This window comes from Zootoca vivipara, chromosome 6 (assembly GCF_965207765.1).
Source record: "Zootoca vivipara chromosome 6, rZooViv2.hap1.1, whole genome shotgun sequence".
NCBI classification, from domain to species: domain Eukaryota; kingdom Metazoa; phylum Chordata; class Lepidosauria; order Squamata; family Lacertidae; genus Zootoca; species Zootoca vivipara.
The window spans coordinates 70,036,065-70,061,390 of NC_142589.1; the positions used below are offsets into that span (position 1 = coordinate 70,036,065).

Below are 25,326 nucleotides of genomic sequence, written 5' to 3' on the forward strand. Positions count from 1 at the left end.
AGGGGCTGAAAAGGGGGGGTGCAGCTTCACAGGAAATGGGAAGGCTTCCAGGACTGTTATTTTTAGCTGCAGCACTAAACGGAACTGTGGAAAGAGATCTGACAAACCCCCTCACACAAACACGAGTGTTTTAGGAGCGAGGAAGCTGGCAAAGAGGGGCCAGGGTTGTGGTGGAGGCACGTATGCCTTGGAATTCGACAGGGAACAAGCTGCAGCAGTTGAACTTCTGCCCCTCTTCCGGGGAGAGAAAAGTTTGCAAACCTACTGGGGTCAAACTGAATGACCTGACTTGGTTTAAGGCAGCTTCCTACCTTCCTATGATATTCTCTGGAGAGAGGTGGAAATCTCCAACAGTTTGTGGGTGGGCAGGGGGAAAAGAAAATCCCCAGAAAAGTCCCTTCTGGGAAATTTTGGCTCGAATGAAATGTTAGTTTGCCTTAGTGCATGAAGGAAGCAGTGGGCTAAGGGAGAACAGAAAGATGCAAAGGTCACAGCTATTGCTGTCTTCAGCAGGCGATCAAACCACACTTTGTGGGAAGCCTGGAAAAAAAAAGATCTAGCAACAACAGCTTGCTACTAAGTGGCAAAGTAGGCTTCTAAGCGGTTCATAAAATACCAAAGCCAATTTCACAACGTTTAAAACAGGGGTAGGCAACCTAAGGCCCATGGGCCACAAGCGGCCCACAGGGGTCGTTTAACCGGTTCACGAGCCGCCCGCTTGGCGAGACCCCGTGTGCTGCGCTAAACCGGCAGTGCGAATAGTTATCTAGAATTCCCAGACATTGAAGCATGGGAAGCCTTTTTTTTTTTTTAATGATTTGGCATAATATTTGGCTTAATTGATATGTATGTGTATAATTGGATATAATTGAAATAATTGAATTGTGTTTTAATTGGAAAATTTAATAAAAAGTATTTTTTAAAAAATAAAACATAATCATCCATACTTAAAATACACCACAAAACAATCCCTGCACATGCAATTAAAACATGCAGCAACTAATTCTATTAAAGCAACATTGCAACAGAAGACTTGGGTTGAGAGATCAAGGGAATGCCTATGTAAACAGGTGCATCTGCAAAAATGGACGGAATGCCAGTATAGATGGAGCCTATTATTGTATTGTACAGTCATACCTCAGTTTAAGTACGCCTCGGTTTGAGTATTTTCAGTTTAAGTACTCCGTGGACCTGTCTGGAACGGATTATTCCACTTTCCATTACTTTCATTGGGAAAGTTTGCTTCAGGTTAAGTACGCTTCAGGTTGAGTACTCTGAGGACCCGTCTGGAACAGATTAATCCACTTTCCATTACTTTCAATGGGAAAGTTCGCTTCAGGTTAAGTGCGCTTCAGTTTAAGTACTCCACGGACCGTCTGGAACGAATTAATCCACTTTCCATTACTTTCAATGGGAAAGTTCACTTCAGGTTAAGTACGCTTCAGGTTAAGAGTGGACTTCCGGAACCAAGTGTGTTTGTAAGCCGAGGTATTGTATTGTATTGTATTGTATTGTATTGTATTGTATTGTATTGTATTGTATTGTATTGTATTGTTGTAGTGCTGCTAGTTAAAAAGCTCACCTGAATTTCACCATCAGGCTGTAGTGAGATTAACAGGGCCCATTTTTTTAATCTTAATGCAATGGAGAGGAAGTTGATATTTCAATGTTTCCTGATAAATTTCCGGTCAGTCCTAACTTTTCGTCTTCAATCAATCCACTTTTCTCTTCACTGAGCTGTATAGACTGAGAGTGATGCCTGCCAAACCCTTTAAGCTCTCTTCCCTGTCCTGAACTATCTTTTTTAACACCATTTTAACAGGGACGGCTTTCTTTCAACCAATTCCCCCTCCTTTCCCACTACTGTGCACATCTATGGCACAAACATTTCATTTGCTGTCCCCAACTCTTTGATTTCCTGTCAGGCCGAGAGGCTTCCAATCCCCTTCTTCAAAAATAACAATAGTTAGTACGAATGGTAGTTCTTTAGTCTTCTTTCTTTTTAATTATGCACTGAAGAGTAGTATATGAAACTAAGGAAAGGTACACAAAATTTCGCAAGCTCTTCCCTCATCTTATCAAGCCTCATCTACAGCATACATTTAAAGCATCATTACACCACTTTGGTGGTCATGTTGTTGGTTAGTCATTTAGTCGTGTCCGACTCTTCATGACTCCATGGACCATAGCATGCCAGGCACTCCTGTCTTCCACTGCCTCCCGCAGTTTGGTCAAACTCATGTTTGTAGCTTCGAGAACACTGTCCAACCATCTCGTCCTCTGTTGTCCCCTTCTCCTAGTGCCCTCAATCTTTCCCAACATCAGGGTCTTTTCCAGGGAGTCTTCTCTTCTCATGAGGTGGCCAAAGTATTGGTGGTCATAGTTTCCTCTAAGTAATTATTTCTTTCAACCACACAAGTTGGTAGCTATCACTACAACAAAGAGTGATCGGGCGCAACCCCAGACCCTCCAAGTGCCTCTATTTTCCAGGGATGTCCCTGATTTAGAGAAGCCGTCCCAGTTTCTGATTTGATCCTGGAATGTCCCACATTTCCTTAGGGTGTCCCTATTGTCATTGGAGAAATGTTGGAGGGTATGGTAAAATGCCCTTATTTTCATTGGACAAATATTGGAAGGTATAGAGTTGTCCAACCCCTGGGGCATCTGAAGGCAGCCCTGTATAGGGAAGTTTTAAAAAAATGTTTAATGTTTTATTATGCTTTTATATAAACGGGCCTTCTCTGCAGTGGCTCCCTGTTTGTGGAATGCTCTCCCCAGGGAAGTTCACCTGGTGCCTTCATTATACACCTGTAAGTGAGCTCCCGTTGCTCTGTCTCAGCTCCTGCCAACCTAGCAGTTTGAAAGCATGTCAAAGTGCAAGTAGATAAATATGTACCGCTCCGGTGGGAAGGTAAACGGTGTTTCCATGCGCTGTTCTGGTTTCGCCAGAAGCGGCTTAGTCATGCTGGCCACATGAACTGCGGACAAACATCGGCTCCCTCGGTCAGTAAAGCGAGATGAGCGCTGAAACCCCAGAGTCGTTTGTGACTGGACTTCACTGTCAGGGGTCCTTTACCTTTACCTTTTTAAAATGTAGCTCTTTTTGGGGGGATGTTATTGAGCTATTGTTCTTACTTTGATTTTATATATTGTGATCTTTTCTGTGAACTGCCCTGAGACCCCCAGGTATAGGGCGGTATATAAATTCAATAAATTCAATAAATAAAATAAAATAAATACATACATTGGAAGCCACCCAGAGTGGCTGGGGCAACCCAGTAAGATGTGTTGGGTATAAATAATAAAATTATTATTATGGAATGGAATATCCCTATTTTCATCAGAGAAATGTTGGAGGGTATGCAACCCATTAGGCATACATGCCTAGCAACTTGCCCTCCATCTTTTGTCTGGACACAAATGCCCCCCCCCCCCAGCATAAATAGGGACTATTATTGTTCTTTTGCTTAAAGTGTAGCTGTAAACTTGCTTTAAAGGTGGGAATGTTTTGCTAGAGTAGGTTGGGCTGCATGCTGAACTTACGAGTGTTTTCACTTCAGGGGTAAAAATCCCTCCCCACTGGGATAGACGCAGGATAATTCCACAGGGAACCCTTAGGGAACGTGCTATTTGGAATGAAGGCGCAGAAAACAATGGGAGATTACTATGATGCAGGCCTGCGGTCTCATCCCTCCCAGGTGGTGAGGAGGGGCCCCTCTCAGGCTTGGATGCAAAGACAGGTTGGAAAACCATTATCTGCATCTCTGTGCACGGTAAACATCAGAGCAGAGGACAGCAGAGATAAATAAAGCATCCACCATACAATGGGCTTTGTCAGGAGACAGAAACATCCTGTCTTGTTTTTCCCTCAGCAATCCTGGTTATTGTCCCATCTCTGAAACCACACCCAGATATGCAAGGGGACAATGTAATATGGTCCTGGGTGACGCAAGGAAAAACATTTGGCCTTGTAAATAAGCTTGGCACCGGCTGTTTAGATGTGGAAGTGAAAGGCCTTGTCTTCCAAGTTCCAAATCTCTGGGTCCATTTTCTCCTCAAAACTCTTAAGAGTCCAAAGCACTTAATTATTAAGAATACTGTATAAGAAGAACCTTCTGGTCAGGCCTGTGGCCCATCTAGTCCGTCCAGCATCCTGTTCTCACAGTGGCCAAACAGATGCTTATGGGAAACCTGGAAGCAAGAACCGAATGCAACAGCTCTCTGCTCTCCTGCAGTTTCCACCCAATGTTCCGTGATGCTCTACAAAGGGTCTTTGCACTTCCAGATTCTACACTGGTTTTCACACAGAAAAGTTAATTGTGCCCTGAAACCATACAGTTAGTTCTACCTAGGACAAGCTCCCCCAGCCTGGTGATGACCTCTCAACTTTTTGGACTACGACTCCCATCACCCCTGACCATTGGCCAGACTGGCTGGGGCTGATAGGAGTTGGAGGATGCCAGGTTGGGGATGACTGACATAGGAGGGTTGAAGCAGTTCCAAGCAGATAAGCCATGTCTTCCAGGAGACATGGTTGAGCTTGAGGACAGAACTTGAAAATGCTGCAGAAATCTCCCACTATGTTATGGCTATGAGATTCTGTTTCCTTTGCAACAGGGAGCACTGGGGACTTTTCAGTTTGTGTGCAAACATATCAGCAGAACACCAGTATTGCCCTGGGCTCCTTTACCTTACGGTGCGAGCCATTGTTTCTGAAGCAAGAAGCATACTTCATTTGTTTTCATACGTGTCACAACAGGCACCATCTCAGGAGAGGCGTCTCCTCATATGTGAAAGAAAAGGAGGTAATGCCTTGTGTACATCTAAACCATAGGGGATCACCAATAGAGAATCCCTTAAAGATCTCAGTCATTGGGCTGGGATATAAGGGATCAGGCAGCCGACATTATTATTAGTTAATTAAATTTGTATACCACCCTTCACACGAAGATCGCAGGGTGGTTCACAGCATAAAAATACAAAATGAAAACACAAAATATAAAGTAAACAAAAACCAACCAACCAATAATTCCCTTTCCACCATGCACATTATCTTATTACTCGTAAAATGAACATTTGCCTTTTAAAACAGCTGGTTTTATCCCTGTCTTGATACATTTTGTTCTGCCGACTTAAGAGACATAATAGGTTGTACCTAAATAGGTTTTGCTCAAGAGTAGACCTACTGATCAACCAGTGTTAGCCATGTCCATTTAATTTCTATGCTGAGTAGGACGAAAACATTGGCTGCAGCCCAACAGAAGTTTTATTCTGTGAGTATTTTCTTATGACTTTTCTACGTTGTTTTATGTCAAGTGTTTTCCTTTTTCACCATATATAAGTCTTGTTAAGTGAAATGGATGTGCTGGTCTTGCCTCAGTTTTGGACTGGGTTAGGGCGAAGAACCTGAAGCTCAGTCCTGATAAGACGGAGGCCCTGTTAGTAGATGGTTCCCAAGACTGGATGGACGGAAGGTGGTCTGCTCTTGATGGGGTCACCCTCCCTCTGAAGGAGCAGATAGGTAGCTTGGGGTACTTCTGGATCCTTTGCTGTCACTTGAGGCTCTCCAACATTCCTCTGATGAAAATGGGGACAACCTATGCCATAATAGATTTGACATCTTTTCACAGGGCCTGCAAGATGGAGCTGTTCCGCCAGGCCTTTGGCCAGGCTTCAGTCTGACTCATTTTCTCTTTGTATAAGAACAAGCACGAAGGAGGTTCCGCAGCCTGCTCACAGGTCCTTTAATATCAGTGGAAACAGTTGGTCCTGGCAAGTATTAACTGCTTTCAATTTAACATGAGGACTGCCATTTGTTTAACTATAATTATAATTTATTTGAATTAATTTTGGGGTGCATTTTAATCGATTGATTGCTTGTTTTTATGTATATTGTGTTATTAATATGATGTTAGCCGCTCTGAGCCTCATTATTATTATTGTTATACCCCGCCCATCTGACTGGGTTGCCCCAGCCACTGTAGGTGGCCTACAACATAAAGACATAATATAACATTAAACTTTTTTTAAAAAAAGTTTTTTTTTTTTTAAAAGGGTTGGGTAACTCCATACGCTCCAACATTTCCCCAATGAAAACAGGGACATCCTATGATACACTCCAATGTTTTTCTGATGAAAATAGGGACATCCTAAGGAAAAGTGGGACATTCCAAGTTCAAATAATAAACTGGGAAATTTACAGAAACTTCTGTAAATCTGGGACTGTCCCTGGAAAATAGAGACATCTGGAGGGTATGTACTCTTCAAGTGTCACAATTTTCCTGGATGGCGCAGGAATTTCTAAAGCCGTTACGGCTTCTGAGTTGATCCGGAGCACCATGTGCGTAGCAAGGGAGGGGCGATGGGGCGGGGCACCCCGGGCAGCACTCGGGGGGGCAGTGCCCCCGGGCCCTCCCCACCCTCCACCGACGACGGCCGCCACGGCGCGACTGCCATCGCGGAGACGCCCCAATGTTGTGCCGGCAACCCGCTCCGTAGCATGCTCTGCTGCTTCCTGCTCGGGCAGAAGCAAGGGGCGGGCCAGAGAGGGACGTCAGCGGCGGCAGCTGACGCCCCTCCCTGGCCTGCCCTTCGCCTCCTCCGCCCGAGCAGGAAGGAGCAGAGCGCGCCGGCCGAGCAGAGCAGCAGCACCAACCCGGACGGACTGTGCATGTGCAGACATGCGCAGTCCATCTGGGCTGCTGCTGCTGCTCCTGCAGCAACCTTATGAGCGGCAACTCTTAAGGCTGCCGCGTGTGAAAAGCAGCACGGATGGGGCAGCCTTATGTGCGCTGTTAGCACGTGGCAGCCTTATGAGTTGCCGCTTGCTTGGCGGATTGTAAGGTTGCCACGGGAGCAGCAGCACCAGCCTGGACAGACTGTGCATGCACTGTTCATTCTGGTGCACGCGGCGTGTGTCGTGACATCACGACGCATGCGTCAGGACTCATGCACGCTGCAGAGCGACGCCCTGCCCCCAGGGGATGCCACCCCAGGCAACCAAGTTCACCACTGCGGGGCACCCCTATTTCTCCTGGCCAGCTGACAGGGACCGCAGAAGCAGCGGGGGTAGGGTGGGGGTCAGCAATGTTGGGAGAGAGGCATGAGGGCTCCTTCCCAAAGCCTAGTTAGTGCTTTCTAGGCTAGGTGTCTAAGCAAATTAAGATTGCAGCTGTCTGGGTGCCTGCATGTCCCATCAGCATTGCATTTTACAGCATGTTCAAAGTATAGGTACAGTCTTCTCGTTTTTCAAAATTAAAACTTTAAGTTTAAAAGCGGGGGAGAGGCAGGGGGACCTGGGCCGACGCCCCAGCACTTGCCCACCTGGGCCACCCTTAACAATGGCATTGTTCCACATGACGCCATGCTGACCTTTCCCATAAGTTCTTCCATCATGTACTTGCCACCACAGGCTGACTAGGTGGGGCACTGTCTCGAAGGAAGAGGAGTGGTGGCGAGGGCTGGGATGGGCAGCGGCTGGGGAAGAAGCGAATAGCTTTTCTGAAAAGAAACTCAATCACCAGACCCTGTCTTTCCTGCTCTCCTCCCCTTCATGTCCCCAAGTTCCCCTGCTTTCCTGAGATGGTGGATCCTTGCGGAGATAAGGAGCTGTCTCTTGTAAACATTACAAGCAAAATGTCCATCATGGTGATGGATGGAGGCAGAGAACAGGACTGTAGATTGCAAGCACAGAGACTCATCCTGCAGCCCAGAGAGGAGAAGCAAATCAGCAGTGGTGATAGTGGGATATATGTTTTGCAGGTATCATCATCATCATCATCATCATCATCATCATTTATTACGGTCAGAGACCAGCTCAGGTATATACTAGCAAAATATCATAACAAATGCCAAAAGCAAAAGGGGTATCGAGAACTGAACATTGAGCAAGACAAATACCTGCACATAAATCAAGATCAGCCAATAACAAATAACCAGTGACAGATCAATATAACACATTTCCGAGTCACACATATGGGTTTGCATTATCCTGTACCTTATTGCTTCAAAACAAATTAGAAAGAGACTTCATTTCTCCATAAAGACATTGTCTATCCAATCTCTGGTTCTAACCATATGTATGAGCTTAACCCTGCATACAACGGTCAAGATTTTAATCATCCATTCTCCACTCCCCCGAAGTTTTGTCAAATTATAATTTAGGCAGCGGTCAAGAGATGTTGTATTAATCCCTTGTCCTCTAATAGTACAGGAGAAGCAAATTAGCAGAGGTGCGAGTGGGTTTTCTATCTAGGGGCACCTTTGAACAGAATATCCTACTCACCATCTCTGATCTTACTGATTTCCTGGTTTCCAAAGGTCCACCGTATAGTCGATGGCGAGATTCCAGTGGCTTGACAATCAACTACACTTGTGCCCTCAACAACTTCCTTTGTAGGCTCCATGGGGGTCACAAACTTCGGTCTCTCTATGGATAGGAACATGGGAAGTTGATTTGTACTGAGCCAAGCCATCTAGCGGACTGGCAGTACCTCTCCAGGATTTCTGACTGTGAGGGACAGTGGCATAGTGGTCTAGGGCAGGCATCCCCAAATTGCGGCCCTCCAGATGTTTTAGCCTACAACTCCCATGATCCCTAGTTAATAGGACCAGTGGTCCGGGATGATGGGAATTGTAGTCCAAAACATCTGGAGGGCTGAAGTTTGGGGATGCCTGGTCTAGGGTCTTGTGAGTGGGGGAGTCAACATTTTTGTTTAGCCTACCTGGGTATGTAGAATTTTAATAGAATCATTGAATTGTAGAGTTGGAAGGAATCCCAAGGGTCATCTGGTTCAGCTCCCTTCAATGCAAGAATGCTGATGTCTTTTAATTTGGTTTTAGATGATAGTTGATTCCATTTTTTAAAATAATGTTTTCAATAGCTGTTTTGGACTGTTTTTACTGATACTTACATTTTCCTATTCTTTTTTTTTGTAAATTACTTCGAGATTTTTTTTAAAAAAACAAACAGTTAAGTGTTAAATAAATTTAAATAAACCAATAAATGAAATCTCAAACATTGGAATCAGGTTTGAAGGAAGCCTTCGCCTGCCTAATCACAGCATGGGGTTAATTTTGGTGTGCTAATCACAGCATGGGTTTAATTTTTGGTGTGAACAAAAGTTCCTCTACTTTGCAAATGAGCCAAAGGGGTCCCTTTGATCCCTGATGCAATGCAGGAAAAATCACTCAAAAAGGCACATTTCACAAACGTAAAATATACTTTACAACCCCTGGCAGGAACAAGAACTCCCCCATTCAACATAAACTTGCAATACCACATTCAACTCAGAATCAGGTTGTATTTTTATATATTCATTGTGTCCAGGAAAGGGAAGGGGCTATCCTTTGTTTTATGAGCTGTTCTGCAGGATTAGATATTGGCCCAAGTCAGCTGAGATTGTTGTTGCTTGTTTTAAGTGCCTATATATATAATGGGGGAAAGGAAATATTTAGATTTACTAGTCTGTCACGTTATTCAGTTGCATAGGAACCTGGCCAAGGGTTTTGTAATTGTAAATTATCTATTTCCTCTCTACCTCACCCTCCCAAAGCTTTATATTCTTATATAAACAATAGTATCAGTGCCCCATGAGATCGAACCCCACACCCTCTGCCAGGTGAGGGGAGAAGACCCTGCATCTCTCTCCCACCAACACTTTATGTTTAATTAGTGTTTTAAAATTACACAGTACATAGTTAAACTGTGGAACTCACTCCCACAGGAGGCAGTGATGGGCACTAGGGTTGCCAGACTTAATAGAGCACAGGACTTCTGTGCCTTTAATTGCTCTGCTCTCTTTTGAGTGTGGAAACCTTAAAGAGAAACCAGCAGACCCTTTGCTTGGAAATTAGACAAAAGATCTGCTGGTTTCTCTTTAAGGTTTCCACACTCAAAAGAGAGCAGGGCAATTAAAGGCACAGAAGTCCTGTCCACTATTGAGTCTGGCAACCCTAACAGGCACCAATTGGGATGGCTTTAAAAGAGAAAATGAGAAAAAGGACTGCCTCCTCCTCCGTCCTACTACACCTGAGGATTCCTTGGTGGCAGGGGGATCTTTGGGAAGGGGGCGGGGGAGGGGGGCAGTATAATATATGTAGTAAAAATTGAGTTAAGGATTGGAAAATTATGATAAAGGATATTGCTAAAGAAGGTTATAAATTGAAGATCAGAAAGGGGGGAAGGGGAAGTCTATAAAATAATGATTTTTCAAATGGATGTTTTAAAGTTTGTTTTTTCTCCCCCCTTTTTTCTATGTATGTGTTTGTTGGTGTATTTGTTATATTGTATGTTTATTTGCTTAATTATGTTTTAAAAATCCAATAAAAATTAGTATTTAAAAACATATCCCTACTAGGTCTTGTCCTTCCTATTGCAATAATTGAGTGAGCTTTTAAATGAATTTGTATTGTACATTTGGTTGTGTTTTTTTTTAAAAAAATAGGCTTTTAATTGATTTTATCTGTCTGCATTTTGTTATTAAGTTGCACCAGCACTGTTTATTTTTACAAAGCGACTAACAAATGTAACACTTAACTAGCTAAATAACAAGTGTGGAGTGCAACAAAATGCTGCAGTGCGTAGTGCTGTTGTTGAGAGTTCCAGCTAGGCCAGACAGCCAGGTTTCTTTTGAGTTTATCCCATTCCATTCTGCCACCCCTAATTCCACCCTCCTCTAGCAAACACTCAGCATTCTGTGGCAATGGATTATGCTCAATCCTCATTGAGTTATTCTAGTTTGAATCCCCCCCCCCTCTCTTCCTCCTCCAAATCTTGGAGTTCTCCCACTTGAGCATGCTGCATCTTAATGGTACTGTTTTGACTAGGTAGCCATTGTAGCTGAGCACCTGAGTTTGCTGAAATATAGGCAAATGCACATTTGGAAATGCATATCCACATGCCTGCACAAGCGTGCATGTACACAAATCTTCCTATTTTCTGTCTCCCCTCCCACTCTGACTTCCTGCTCCAACCCTTTTCCTCCCCCCCTCCACTGATGCCACAGGGGCACACAGCTGGGAGGAGGAAAGAAAAAGGTGGGAGGGGGGGAGGGAGGGTGGTGGGTGGGCGAGAAAGCCTTATAAATAGCCCAGGACTCAGGAGTCCCTGTTCCAAACTGCTGGTGCTGAAAGGCAAAGGAGCCCAATTGCTATCTCCACCTTTTAAAGATGGAACCAGGGAGATTCCTCATTTTCATGTTTGCAGCAGGTAAGATGAAAGAAAGAAAGAAAGAAAGGGTCCTGTTCCATGAAGGGAGTTTGTGGGTGTCTAGACTGCACCCCCCACAGTCCCTTGGTATTAGCTCTTTGGCTATTTTGTTCCTTCCTCTTTATGACTTTTTTTAAAAATGGAGCAAGTGAGACTTGCAACAAAATATTGCAGTGTGGAGTGCCCCTCTTCAAGGTCCCAGCCAGTTCTCCCCTTCTCCCATTATCTTTCCTCCAATTTTCCTCAGTGCTTTGTGGCTACTGACCCTAATCAGACTTCTCTTGCCTTCTAATCTATGGTATATTTCCTACCCCTCCAACCTCCCTGCCCCAGTTGTACTTTGGGGGGGGGGGTCCTCTGAAGCCCAACAATGTTTCCTTCTTGCATGGGGATAGCGTTGGCTGCCTGGGCATTTGGGCTACGTAAGGACAGTCAGAGGATGAGTTCATGATGGACTGAAGTATTCTGCAAGTAATCTAACTCTAGAAAATCTAGGAATATCACACTGGGCGTCTGGTGACTTCTGTTTCAGTGTATCTGAAGAAGTGTGCATGCACACGAAAGCTCATACCAATGACAAATTTAAATGGTCTCTAAGGTACTACTGGAAAAAAGAATTTTTTTTATTTTGCTTTGATTACTAGGCCAGTTTGTCCATCTAACCCAGCAATGTCTGCTCTGACTGGCAGCTAAGGTACTCTCCAGCATCTAAGGCAGAAAAAAGTTTTCCTCTGTTACTTGCTCTCCAATCCTGCTAACTGGAGATGGCAGCTGAACAGCCATTTGTCCTAGCTCAAACTTGCAAGCAAATGTTTTGCTTAGTTTTCCTAACTGCAAATTACTGCTGCTGCTGTTTTCTGAATGCCTAACAGGATAGTTTTGAATGAGTCAACACCTATTTTGGGTTCTAGTCAATGCTAGTCCTACACAGGGTAGACCCAGTGAAATTAATTGACATGACTTAGGTTCCAACTGCACTATACAATCAAAACAGTATCATGTCCCTTATAATGGTCATGCTTTTCCCCAGCTCCAGATTCGTGGAAAGCATACTTGGTTGAGGGTTGTTAAGAGACACCCCAGAACTACAATTCCCAGAGGCCAGAGGTCCATGGGAAGAGGGATTGATAAACCGCTCTGGGAAATGTAGCTCTAGCGGGGGAATTAGCCTTTCCTAACAACTCAGCACCTTAACAAACAACAGCTCCTAGAATTCTTTGGGGGAATGTTTATAGTGGACTTACGAATTTTTAGATAGGATTTTTTCAACTTACGAATTTTTAAAATCCCCCCATTGGCTTCGACTTACGAATTTTTCGACTTCCGAAGGTCGGAAGTCGATGTACCACTGTATCATAATGCTTTAAATGTATGGTGTGAGTGGGGTCAAAGAAAGCACACTTTCTCCTCCTTTTGAATTATTTACCCCGTGTTTACATTTAGCTGACTCACCAGTGTAGCGACTGAAATGTAGATAACCGACCCATTAATTTTACTTTTACTGGACTCCAAAGTGGTCCAGGGCATGTTTTGTTGTTGCTGCACCATGCAATTATAAAGCTACACACTGTCATTGCTGTGAGGTTGCCGAAGATCATGAGGGGGATGCCTCTTGAATAATCTGCTGCTTAAGTGGTGCCCTAAACACTATTGCCACTGGCTGTGGCTGCTTGGAACCCTTGCTTGTGCTGGTTGGCCAGCCCTGACTAGATGCTCTGAGCTAAAAGGACTTTGCCTTGTGATTGGACCAAACAATGTTCTTCTTTCCTCTTCCTAGGGGCTGTTCACTCTGCCAAGACGTCTCTGGAGATCATTCCCGGCAATGGGGATGTGCAGTTGGGCGAGAAAGCGTATTTCTTGTGCAAAGGTGAAAGCGGATAATGTAGAGTGTGTGCACGAATATGCATCAAAGCAGGAGCCAGCACAGTATTTCGGGCCCCTGCAGGGTGATCTGAGTGGCAGAGCACCTGCTTGCATGCAGAAGGCCCTAGGTTCAAAACCCCAGCATCTCTTCCTTGCTTGAAACCTGAGAGAGCTGCTGCCAGTCAATGGAGACCAGCAGTGGGGAATTGGTTGATTCCCCTTACCCAGACTGTGTAGGATAGCTTAGCCGGAAGAGCATGAGACTCTTCACCTCAGGGTCATGGGTTCAAGTCCCCCCATTTATTTATTTTTTTAAATTATTTATGCTTTTCAAGTTTATACTTTTCACTAGTTTTACAATCATTTTAACATTTCAAAACTTGTCTTCCTTTCCCCTCTTTCTGCGGTTCCTTAAATTTATTTTTAATATCTTCTTCAAATTAACTTAGTTTGCTCTTTTATTTATCTACTTTAAATATTTACTCTTATATAAAACTGCAGGTTAATACAATAACCCTGCCCATGTTCTTATCTGTTTACAATTTATCTGTAAATATTCAATAGAACATTTCAATTCTTTTATATATAAAAAAGTTTGTTATCTTCCGGTAAGTTTCACCATTTCTGCATATTCCATAAGTTTTTGTATCCATTCTGCCTTTGCTGGGACTTCTGCTTCTCTCCATTTCTGGGCAAGTAACATTCTTGCCACTGTGGTAGCATACATGAATAAGTTTCTGTACAGTTTAGGTAGTTCTGTCCCCTATAATTCCCAACACATTGGACAAAAGATTCCTGCATTGAAGGGGTTGGACTAGATGACCCCCGGGTTCCCTTCCAACTCTAAAGATATTGTTAGGGGAATCTGCGTACCCAGCCTGCATTAAGGAGGTGTGTCAAGGACGTTTGTGCAGGAAAAGCTCAGCCTTGACCAAGCCTGATAAGAATGAGCATCCTCTTCTTCCACCCTGATGGCGCAGGGTGACTTTCCCTCCATGAACAGGACTTAGGGCACATCCACAGTCCTGTTTGCCCTGTGATTATCACAGAATTGCAGAGTTGGAAAGGGAAGGAGAGGTTCTTTTTTTTTGTCCCGGGCGAAACCGGCTGCTTACTGCTCAATGAGAACAAATGGGTTTTCAGCAGAAGATCACCATTTGTTTCATTTCAGCGGTAAACAGCAGGTTTCCCCAGGAAAAGCAGCAGGACCCATAAAAAGAAACCTCTTGGCCCCATGCCTAGGAATCACGGGACAAATGGAAAGAATCGCAGGAAAAACAGAAGTGTGGGTGAGCCCTTAATTTCTATGCATGCGTAAAGCTAAGGGATGCCTCTGTATACACCTGTAATCTATAGGCCTGTGGGACTCACCATGGTGGCTTCTTCAATGCCTTTGCCAAATAAACTTGCACCAGTTCTCCTTTTGTGGACTCTAATTCCCATGATCCACAGCCAGCATGGCCAGTAGTCAAGAGATGATGGGCATTGTAGCCCAACAACATCTGCAAGACCTCAGGCTCCCAGTCCCTGGGATAGACAGTAATGAGCGAGACAGACCAATGATCTGAGTTGGTATAAGGAAGCTTCCTATTGGAAAGGTCCATAGCACAGCGACAGAGCACATCTTCTGCAAGCAGCTTCAACCCCCAGCATCATGAGATAGGGCAGGGAAAGCTCACTTCACATCTGAGTCCCCGGAGAGCGGCTGCCAGTCAGTGTAGGCAGCACTGAGCTAAATAGAGCAATGGTCTGACGTGGCCCTTCAGACGACACACCTGCTTCCCTCCACACTGGACGTTGCTTGCATTGCCAGTTTGGCCTCTCTCCCACCCGGCTTCTGTGTGTGTGTGTGGTCTGTTAAAATCATGTTTGCTGCTGATATATTTAAATAACCATACAGCATCTGGTTTGTTTGTTTTTTAAAGTCCAATTGTTTGTGGCTTTGGGGAGACAGGAAGAGGGCTTGGAGGTGGGGCAGGCTCCCAGCCGGTCACTGTTCTATCTGCACATTTCCTTTTGTTTAAAATTCACAGAACCTCTTCCTTCCCTACCTGCACTCAAGTTGTGTACACATGTATGCATTTAAATCATATCCCCCCCACCCGCCCCAAAGAATAATGGGAACTGTTAAGGCAGCTGGGAATTGTAGCTCTGTAAGGGGTAATCCCTGTTGCTTCCTAGGATCCTTGGTGGGATTTGTGCAGACTTTAATTGTACATAGCTTCGGTCCTCAATAGATGATTGGATATGTTTGACAACTACATAGTCACTGCCCTTTCTAGAGCAGAGTGGCTCCTGTTTTGGTGAAAATCTGGACTTTCTTTAAAACAACAACCCACCCATTCATCCAACTTTTTAAGATAGTGTGTATGTGTGTACACAACTTTTCTCTTATACAACTCTCCATTCATTTGTTGGAAGGGCTGCCAACTTTGGGGGGGCCTGTGGACATGTTTGCAAAACAGAGAAACTGTTGTATACACTCCTATTCTCTCTTCTCTTCTCTCTTCTCTTCTCTTCTCTTCTCTTCTCTTCTCTTCTCTTCTCTTCTCTTCTCTTCTCTCTCTCTCTCTCTCTCTCTCTCTCTCTCTCTCTCTCTCTCTCTCTCTCTCACACACACACACACACACACACACACACACACACACACCCCGGAGGCAGCAGGGCTGCATTCCTCCTCCTGCTTTCCACCTGCTTCACCCGCATCCAGAGCTCTACACCTTGCTCCAGGTGTGCATGCAAACTCATAACCCTCTCTTTATCCTGAGCCCAGCCCAGTCCTTTTTCTTCCTCTGTGCTACCTCCCATCACTGAGCTGTTGAAATGGAGGTTAATTGGCAGAAGTGGGGAGGGAGTGGAGGAGGGCAGAACCCCTCGCAGAGATCTAGGCAATCATTTGCAGCAGGTGCCTGCAGTCTCTCTCTCTCTCTCTCTCTCTCTCTCTCTCTCTCTCTCTCTCTCTCTCTCTCTCTCTCTCTCTCTCTCTCTCTCTCTCTCTCTCTCATAAAATAATAATAATAATAAATAATAATAATAATTTATTATTTATACCCCGCCCATCTGGCTGGGTTTCCCCAGCCACTCTTGGCGGCTTCCAACAGAAAAATAAAACACAATAATCTATTAAACATTAAAAGCCTCCCTGAACAGGGCTTTTTAAAAAAAAACTAAACCCTTTTAAGGCAGTCATACGTGCCTAGAGATACAAGCATTCCCCCTGCCCCCAGAGTGGAGGCAGGCAAACATGAAGATTTCAGGTCATCCCTGAAGGTTTGGCAACCCTCTTAGCAACCCCTGATTTGATGGATAGCCCTATCAATCAGGCCAGGTTTCTCATCATCCCTCCCTCCCTTGCTACCACCCCATCTGGGCGATCTATTAATTGTGCATTTTAATTCCTCTGCATGTCAGTGAGAGCAGGTGGGGAAGCTACCTTGACCTGGACTGACCCAGAGGATGCCGACATCGAGGATTCGGAGCTGTACACATTGCGGCCTATTGATGAGCAGTCTAAGGGGCTGGAGATGACTCTTCCTGATCCACAGGCAGGAGGGATCTTCACCTGCAAAGGGGACTTTGAATCTGGAGACACGGCAGCTACCCAGATCAGAATCCGTGTGGTTCGTAAGTGACATTATTCTATCAGCGTTCCTGCAATATGCCTGAACAGGGATCGAGAACCTCAGATCCAGGGAGGAGGGGATGGATCAGGCCTCTCTATCTGGCCCTTGGGACCCCCAAGGCCACGCAACCTCAGGGGCTCTCTCCTTACTGAAATGTTCCCTTTGATGGTGATAATGTCTCTTGGTTGACTGGCTCATCTACATTTGCCCCAATTCTTGCCTCTGGCCTCGCTTGCCATGTAGCCCCTGGAAACTTGCCCATTAGGGAATGCATCCCTCATATTGAAAATGGTCCTGGTCTAGAGTGACAATAAATTGGGCGTGTTAGGTGAAATAAACACACCGCAGGTCACGTTTACGCCATATGTTTAAAGTGCTACGATACTACTGTTAGGAGGTCCCATCCCCCCCCCCAGAGCCACAGTTCCCAGATTTTCTTGTGAAGACAGATTAACTGTTAAACCACTCTCTGTCCCCCCCATCATATCCTTAAAAACAGCAGGCAATAAGGTCAATGCAAAAGGTAAGGTTAGGCTCCCTCTGCCCATGGGTTTGAACAGCGTGTACATAGCTCATCATACCATGATGTCACCAAGTGGTCCAGTCCACCTGACCCTGATTTTTTTACACCCAAGTTGTGATTTACCTCTGGAAGGTCCCAGGTTCAATCCTTAGCGTCTTCAGTTGGGGCCATAAATCCTGGAGAGGTACTGCCAGTCAGCTACATGGCTTGGCTGGGTACAAATCAACTTCCCATGTTCCTATCCATAGAGAGACCAAGGTTTGTGAGCCCCATGGAGCCTACAAAAGAAGTTGTTGAGGGCACAAGTGTAGCCTTTGATTGCCAAGCCACTGGAATCCCGCCACCGGCTGTACGGTGGACCTTTGGAAACCAGGAAATCAGTAAGATCGGAGATGGTGAGTAGGATATTCTGTTGAAAGGTGCCCCTAGATAGAAAACCCACTCGCACCTCTGCTAATTTGCTTCTCCTGTACTATTAGAAGACAAGGGATTAATGCAACATCTCTTCACCGCTGCCAAAGTTATTATTTGACAATTGGGGTGGGGGTGGGGGTGGGGCAGAGAATGGATAACTAAGCTCATACATATGGTTAGAACCAGAGAGAGGATAGACAATGTCTTTATGAAGAAATGAAGTCTCTTTCTAATTTATTTTGAAGCAATAAGGTACAGGATAATGCAAACCGATATCCCTTTTGCTTTTGGCATTTGTTATGATATTTTGCTAGTATGTACCTGCCATATACAGGTGAAACTCAGAAAAATTAGAATATTGTCGAAAAGTGCATTTATTTCAGTAATGCAACTTAAAAGGTGAAACTAAAATATGAGATAGATGCATGACATGCAAAGCAAGATATGTCAAGTCTTTATTTGTTGTAATTTTAATTATTTGTCATTAGGTGGGTCAATTATAAATGGAATGTAATTAATGAAATGTAATAGTGATGTTTATTTTTGAATTATTGTAACTATTTGTTTTATTACTGCGGAATTTCCAAAAGAAAGCATTTGTAAAAAAATAATTAAAAAAACAAGTTGCATTACTGAAATAAATGCACTTTTCGACAATATTCTAATTTTCTGAGTTTCACCTGTATATATATCCCACTGTCACCACTGCTAATTTGCTTCTCCTTTCTGGGCAGGAGGACGAGTCTCTGTGCTTGCAAATGGGACATTGGTGGTAAAGGACTCCCAACCCTCAGATGCTGGTGTCCATACCTGCGAGGCCAGTATTAAAGAGCGGAATGAAACTGTTGTCATGGTTGTCTCCCTCAATATTAAATGTAAGAGATATTTTGGGTCTCTCAGCACAGTGCTGGGAGATAGGAGCCTTGGTCTATGTTGGGCTGCCAGGGTTGTAGATTTGGTTGTATGCTGAGTGGATAGACCTAACCATAGGTAAAGTTTAGGAAGCAAGGAGTGGATGGGTCTTTTGATTTGGAAAGAGAAGGGGTAGGGTTGAGAGAGATTCCTGCCTGAAGCCTTGGAGAGCTACTGCCAGTCAGTATAGAAAATACCCACATTCTTTATTAAGAGCCAAAGACCAGCAAACAATTTTTCAAAAGCAAAGTACATCAGAAATAACAGAAAATATATTACTTGGCAGTCACTATGTTTTATCCAGAGGTAAAATAATGGCAAACGTTAGCTTCCTATGTAACAAACTGTCACTCTGGCTTACTTTCCCAGTCGCTCCAAGGATAGAGCTCCTCACAGGTGACCCATTCGCCACACAGATTGGGACACCTGTCCAATACAACTTTAGCATCTGGGCTTACCCTCCCCCCTCTGTCTCCGTTGCTTGGAAGGGAAAAGTTTTTACAGGTGATGATATCAAGAAAGTGGCGCAGGACCAAGACAGACATACGTATTCCTTTGAGGTAAGACTGCTTTGGATTACAACTTGCATCATCCCTGAGCATTGGTCAACAGCCAACTCATTCCCTGACAAATTGGTCAGTTTCAGTTTCTCTCAGTTCCTCATCCCCACTCCCCCAATCTTAAATTCAATTCTCCACTTTTCTCTATCAGTTTGTATTTATTTTTTTAAGTCTTCATGAAAATTCAGCAGCATTTTAGGGAGCAGTTGTCAGAATATATATGAATTTTGGAGTGCAATTTTGCCTAACATAGTATGGGGTGTTAGGGGAGGGGTAGTTCCTCTGGTGGGGGGGGCACGTTGTGCTCCTTCTGGGGCAGTTTATTCACCTTTGCTCGGAGCTCTTACTTGTGGCTGCTAGAAGCTGTCGGCATGCAATAAAAACAAACACTACAGATTAGTATACCAATTCAATGCATTTCAAAAGTATTAAAAACCAAACACATCCTCCAAAAGGCAAAGAGAAGACAAGAATGCTTAAGCAGCGTCGTCACCTTATAAGGACCCAGACATGGAGCATGGGGCAAGGCAGATGGACAAATTGCCCTTGGTGGTTCTAGCAGCTTAACTTTTCCCTTGAGGCATTTGCAGATAAGGAAGTGGTGGCAGCCAGGGAGGCTGCAGGGCATTTGATGAACATTTAATGAAAGATCACACACACACACACACACACACACACACACACACACCACATACACCAGTTGCAGGGCCGTCTTGAGCAGATCGCTCGCCCTGGTGCTGAGGGGCGGAGATCGCTCCGCCGCCCGCCCCGCCCTCAGAGGGTGCAATTGGTTTCTGCGCCCAGCTTACCAGCCCAGCGCCATGGTGCACTGCGCCACCGGGCCGGCGCCCAGCTTACCAGCCCAGCGCCATGGTGCACTGCGCCACCGGGGGTCTATGACGAGCCGGCCCTGACTAGTTGTTCACTTCACAATGAAAGGGTAAACTCAACCCCACAAGAGTTGGGTAAGGTAACCCCACAAGAGTTGGGTACTCCATGAAACCATCCCTCCTTGAATTGTTGGGTTAAGTTCATGAATTTTAGACTGGATCACTATTTCTGCTGAGCCCTAGTAAGAGAGAATATGAAGCCACCAATGGTCGCTGAGGACACCTGCAGTGTAAGCCACTCTTCTCTGCAACCTGGTGCCCTCCAGATGTTTCAGACTATAACCCCATGGTCAGGAATGCTGGGAGTTGTAGTCTAGCAGCATCTGGAGGGCACCAGGCTCGAGAAGGCAGGTGCAAGTTTTGGAAAAAGAAAACCCCATAAGTGTGCCTTCACTTGTCATAGCAGAATACTATTCCACTTCACATTTTGATGCATCTTAAATTCTCCTTTTAAATTTTGGTTCTAGTTCACGCCAACATCACAAGAGGATCTCTCAGAACTGCTAATAACAGCTGCCAATGATCAGGGTAGCAGCGAAAAGAAGGTTACTCTTCAAGAAGGTGAGTTGCAAACAATTGGCTTAAAGTCAGAATGTTGACACTAACCTAGAGAAGAGAAGACTGAGAGGTGATATTAGATTCAGGTAGGTAGCCGTGTTGGTCTGACACAGTCAAAATAAATTTAAAAGTTAAAAAAAATGTCCAGTAGCACCTTAGAGACCAACTAAGTTTGTTCTGGGTATAAGGTTTTGTATGCATGCACACTTCTTCAGATACACTGTAACAGAAGTCACTAGACCCTTATATATAGAAATAGACTGGAAAGAGAAGTTGCTGGATTACAATTTATTACTAAACTGAAAACTATGGAGAGACCTGGTCTGAATAGAGATATTGGATTCTTGTCTCATTACATATGCTAAAGCTACTTTTGGTCATCTGCATACTATCCCTTGCTTTTTCCTGTAGGACTAATTGCAGTCGTTAACAGTCATCAACAGGTTTACCATGCCCATTGAGTCAATCACCCATCTCCTACTACCCCTCTTTAAAAAACCCCACCCCACCCCCTCACTATATATAAGGGTCTGGTGACTTCTGTTTCATTGTATCTGAAGAAGTGTGCATGCACATGAAAGCTTATACCCAGAACAAACTTAGTTGGTCTCTAAGGTGCTATTGGACAATTATTTATTTGTTTATTTTATTTTGAGAGGTGATATGACACCCAACTTCAAATATCTGAAGGGTTGTCACATGGAAGATGGAGCAAGCTTATTTTCTTCTGCTCTAGAAGGTGGGTAGGTAGGACCTGAATCAATGGATTCAAATGACAAGAAATGAGATTTCAACTAAAAATTAAGAACTTTCTGGCGGTAAGCAAATTCATTAAGTGGCAGGTTTGTGAATAAATTTTCCAAAATCAACAATCCTTCTGGTCAACCTGAACACAAGGGATCTCATTTGGCTTTTCTCATAACATGCTCCTAACCATAGCCCTTGGTGACTTCAAATACCTAGGAATAAATCTTATTTGAAATTAAATAGTTAGGATGAAGAAACTATACAAATATTTATGAAAACATGCATAAAATAAAATAAAATAAAATGGAAGCATACTAACCTAAGCTGGCTCAGTTATAGCAGTAATAAAAATGTCTATATTGCTTAGATTCTCATATCTCTTTCAGGTACTACCAGTCCCGTCCCCTTCACTAAAAAATGATAAAATAAACTCAATTATTTTGTGTAACAAAGCAATAGATCAAGGGCCAGTCATAAAATCTTATATAGGTCCAAAGGAATTGCAGCTTGAGAAGTTGCACTCTATCAAAGGTCCTAGAGAACTTGTGAGAACCACAATATGTCTCACTCCCGGCCAACAATCCTGCCTGTTGCTCCCAATGGCTGTCTTTCTTACAGCCACAGTACATGCCAGGATGTCTGTGCTGACTTACCTTCACCTCAGCTTTCCCCCTTTGGTCGGTGCCTTTGCACACAATGGGGTCATCCTCTGCTCAAGGCTAGTGAAAGGATTCCTGCATTCTTGTGTCCTTCCCATCTGTTCTTGCAAATGAATGTCCTTCTCCTCTTTCCAGACACTCAAGGTTTGGGAACTGGCATCATTGTGCTCATTGTGCTGATCATCCTCTTGGTGGCTTTGCTGGTGATGGATGTCTTCTGCTACTACAAGCGCCAGCGTGGCTTGCTGATGTACTGTAGGAACAATATCCCGGGCAAAAACTCTTCTGGAGCAGGCACAGAAAACAACGGGTGAGTTTGTATGGGGGAGAGAAGGATAGCCATGGTAGGAAATGAGGACCAAATATTGGCATAGCAATGGTGGGAAGCTCTTCTTAACCTTCTCCAGTGGTGAGCTTCCTCCACTAATCTTTCACCTACTGATCCCATCCCATGTTTCAGTTGGCACCCACAGCAGCCTGATTGGGATGTTGGTGATAGCAGTTCGTAGTGATTTCCATGGTCCATCAGTTATAGACATGTTTTGACCATTAAGACTTTTTCAGATATGTCCCAATTGGTCCTGAGGCTTAGAAAACCTTCTCCATCTGCTTTGGGGAATGTGTCCAAATAATTCCACTAGTGTGTCAGTGGCCGATAAAAAGTCTTTTTTGTTGTTGTTTAGTTGTGTTCGACTCTTCGTGACCCCATGGACCAGAGCACGCCAGGCACTCCTGTATTCCACTGCCTCCCACAGTTTGGCCAGACTCATGTTCGTAGCTTCAAGAACATTGTCCAACCATCTCATCCTCTGTCGTCCCCTTCTCCTTGTGCCCTCAATCTTTCCCAACATCAGGGTCTTTTCCAGGGAGTCTTCTTTTCTCATGAGGTGGCCAAAGTATTGTAGCCTCAGCTTCAGGATCTGTCCTTCCAGTGAGCACTCAGGGCTGATTTCCTTCAGAATGGATAGGTCTTTTAGCTGAGCACTTTTCCTTTTATCGAGAGCCTGTTCTCTACAAACACAACCTTATGTTGTATATCACAAATTCTTGGAATCTAGTAGTTCAGTTAGTCCAAGGACTCAGGGCTAATTGGGACATATCTGAAAAAGATTTATAACCGGTTGTTCCTATTTATATTATTGATCCCTGTTCTTTATTACATGTTTCTTTCTTCTTTGGCACAAGTATACTTTCATATGTCACAGACTTAAAAAAAACAAAACAAAAAAAAAAACACCCACCCGCCCACTGATTTTGAATGGCAACTGTGCCTCTCCCACTGATAGAAATTTAATTACCACATTTATATTTCATTCAAGGAGCCCAAGGTGGCACTCATGGTTATCCTCCCCATTTTATCATCACAATCACCCTTTGAGGTAGGCTAGGCTGACATATGGTGAATGGTTCAAGATCACCCAGTGAGCCTCATGGCCAAGTGGGGATTTGAACCCTGGTCTCTCCCAAGACCTAGGCTGACAATCTTAAGCACTACGCCACACTGGCTTCCTCAAATAGGGTAGGTTAACCTGACTTATCTTATTTTTGATCTCTGTATGTTGCTCTGGGAGCCTTTTTTCAGCTGAAGGTTGGGATAAAAAAATGGTTTGGATAAACAAACATTTTTATCCCTGCTCACCCATGTGCTATCTTTCCATTATTTGTTTCCACAGGAAAATGCTCTCCAAGTCAGGAAAAAGCACAGTGGTGAATGTTTCTGGCATTGAGGCCTGATTAGTCTACAGCAATGACCTTGGATTGTGCAGGGATGGAGATGGGACTCCATGGCCAAGATTGGATGAGCTCTTCATCAAAAATGGAAACACAAAGGCGACTTCCCATATGGGAGAGCTGAGAAAACAGTGTCTGGCTCTCTTATCTCACTTTTTCCTTAACACCCTCCTGTCTGTGGCCCAGTGACCCAACTCTCCCTTTCAGAATAGCTGAATGGGAGCGAAACGCCCTCCTCATGCAACCTTCTCCAACTCTATGCTCTCTAGATGTTGGATTCCAACTCCCATCATTCCAAGCCACCATGGCCCAAATGGTCAAGGATAGGGCTGGGGGGAGAAATTTGATTCTGTTCTCATTTAAAAGCAAACTTACCTAATTTGCACTTCCCAAAACAAGACGCAGAAGGAAAGCCAGGCATCCTTTGAAATCCGCCTGTCTCCAAATTTTGGAAATGCCATGCCTCAGCTGAGTAGTGGGTACAAAAATGCATGTACTAGTGTAGATACATTAATATGCAGTTATGCCTTATATTAGGTAAAGCCGCTTGTCAAAAATGTTCATGTTAGGCCAAATTGTAAACAAAAAATGCATATGGGAGAAATTTATCCTAATGATCTTTCGTGAGTCATATATATATCACCACCAATTGATGCGGAAATATGGAGGAATGAACTTTGGATAAATTAGATAAACAAGACACTGAGAGAAACTGAAATTGATATATTTCTCCATCCCTAGTCAGCGGTGATGGGTTCTGTAGTTTAGTGACATCAGTAAGGCATCAAGTTGAGGGAAAACTGCTCCAGTGTAGGGAGGGTCAACCTTTGACCCTCCAAATGTTGCTGGACTACAGCTCCCATCATCCTTGATCACTGGCCATACTAGCTGAGGCTGATAGGAATTAGGGCCACAGACTCCCCAACCCCACCTTCATGGTTTCTCTCTACCAGGAGCAGACTGGAAATCCCCCTTCCCCTCATTCTCACCTCATTCTGCTGTCTCAGAGCCCTTGTGTCAAGCAAAAAAGTTCTGGAGTTTCTCCGTAGAATTGTACGGCCATTTAGAGAGTAAACTTTTATTCCTCTGATGTTACCTCTTCTCCATCATCCCTGATCCTGAATCTCAATAAAGCTTCAAAATTGGAACCTGGGTTTGACTGCATACTTTAGTATGCTTTACATGAGGAACACAGGCAAGCTTGCCCAGTGGGGAATAGGCAGGTGTTAGATGTTAGTTAGATGTTAGATGTAAGTAGCAGTCATTTTCTGGGGGGAAATTAAGAGGTGGTATCAGCCATAAGAAATAGAAACACACTGCATCCTGGCCAACCCCAGGTTTCATTATTACCAAGGCTCTGGATGTGTATGTTAAATTACAGTTGCACTGTATTATGGGCTTTGCAGTTAGGCCCATGAATGTTTTCATACATATGCACACTTCAACCATACCACGCCACATAGGTGGCTTTTGTAGTATACCAAAATTATGGTGCACTATGACCGTGCTTGAAATACATGCATGTCAAAACATCTGGGGGTTGACTGCAAAGCCCATAATGCAGTACAATTGTGATGAATCTGTATGTATGCATGAAAAGCATCAACGGCCTGAAAAACAGCGATCATTAATATACA

General features: G+C 44.2%; 1 protein-coding gene across 2 annotated transcripts; it reads left to right on the forward strand.

The window, feature by feature from the left end:
• Positions 1-11,079: 11,079 nt before the first annotated feature.
• On the forward strand, positions 11,080-24,837 carry LOC118086682 (neural cell adhesion molecule 2). Of its 2 annotated transcripts, none has more exons than XM_035118603.3 (9): positions 11,080-11,209; positions 12,987-13,076; positions 16,484-16,696; positions 17,467-17,613; positions 18,367-18,507; positions 18,914-19,104; positions 20,462-20,555; positions 22,094-22,268; positions 23,632-24,837. In XM_035118603.3, exons 1-9 carry the CDS (start codon positions 11,170-11,172, stop codon positions 23,690-23,692), a joined length of 1,152 nt encoding a protein of 383 aa, XP_034974494.3. In that variant the 5' UTR covers positions 11,080-11,169; the 3' UTR covers positions 23,693-24,837. The 2 variants fall into 2 exon arrangements, with proteins under 2 accessions (XP_034974494.3, XP_088528658.1); XM_088672532.1 differs by lacking the exon at positions 11,080-11,209 and adding an exon at positions 11,245-11,296.
• Positions 24,838-25,326: the final 489 nt, after the last annotated feature.

Excerpts from the sequence above, each read along its gene's own strand:
- LOC118086682 (XM_035118603.3), top strand. The coding sequence starts at position 11,170 with ATGGAACCAGGGAGATTCCTCATTTTCATGTTTGCAGCAG. Across the intron at positions 13,077-16,483 it reads AGCGTATTTCTTGTGCAAAG|TGAGAGCAGGTGGGGAAGCT; the intron begins GTGAAAGCGGAT and ends TCTGCATGTCAG. Across the intron at positions 17,614-18,366 it reads AATCAGTAAGATCGGAGATG|GAGGACGAGTCTCTGTGCTT; the intron begins GTGAGTAGGATA and ends CTTTCTGGGCAG.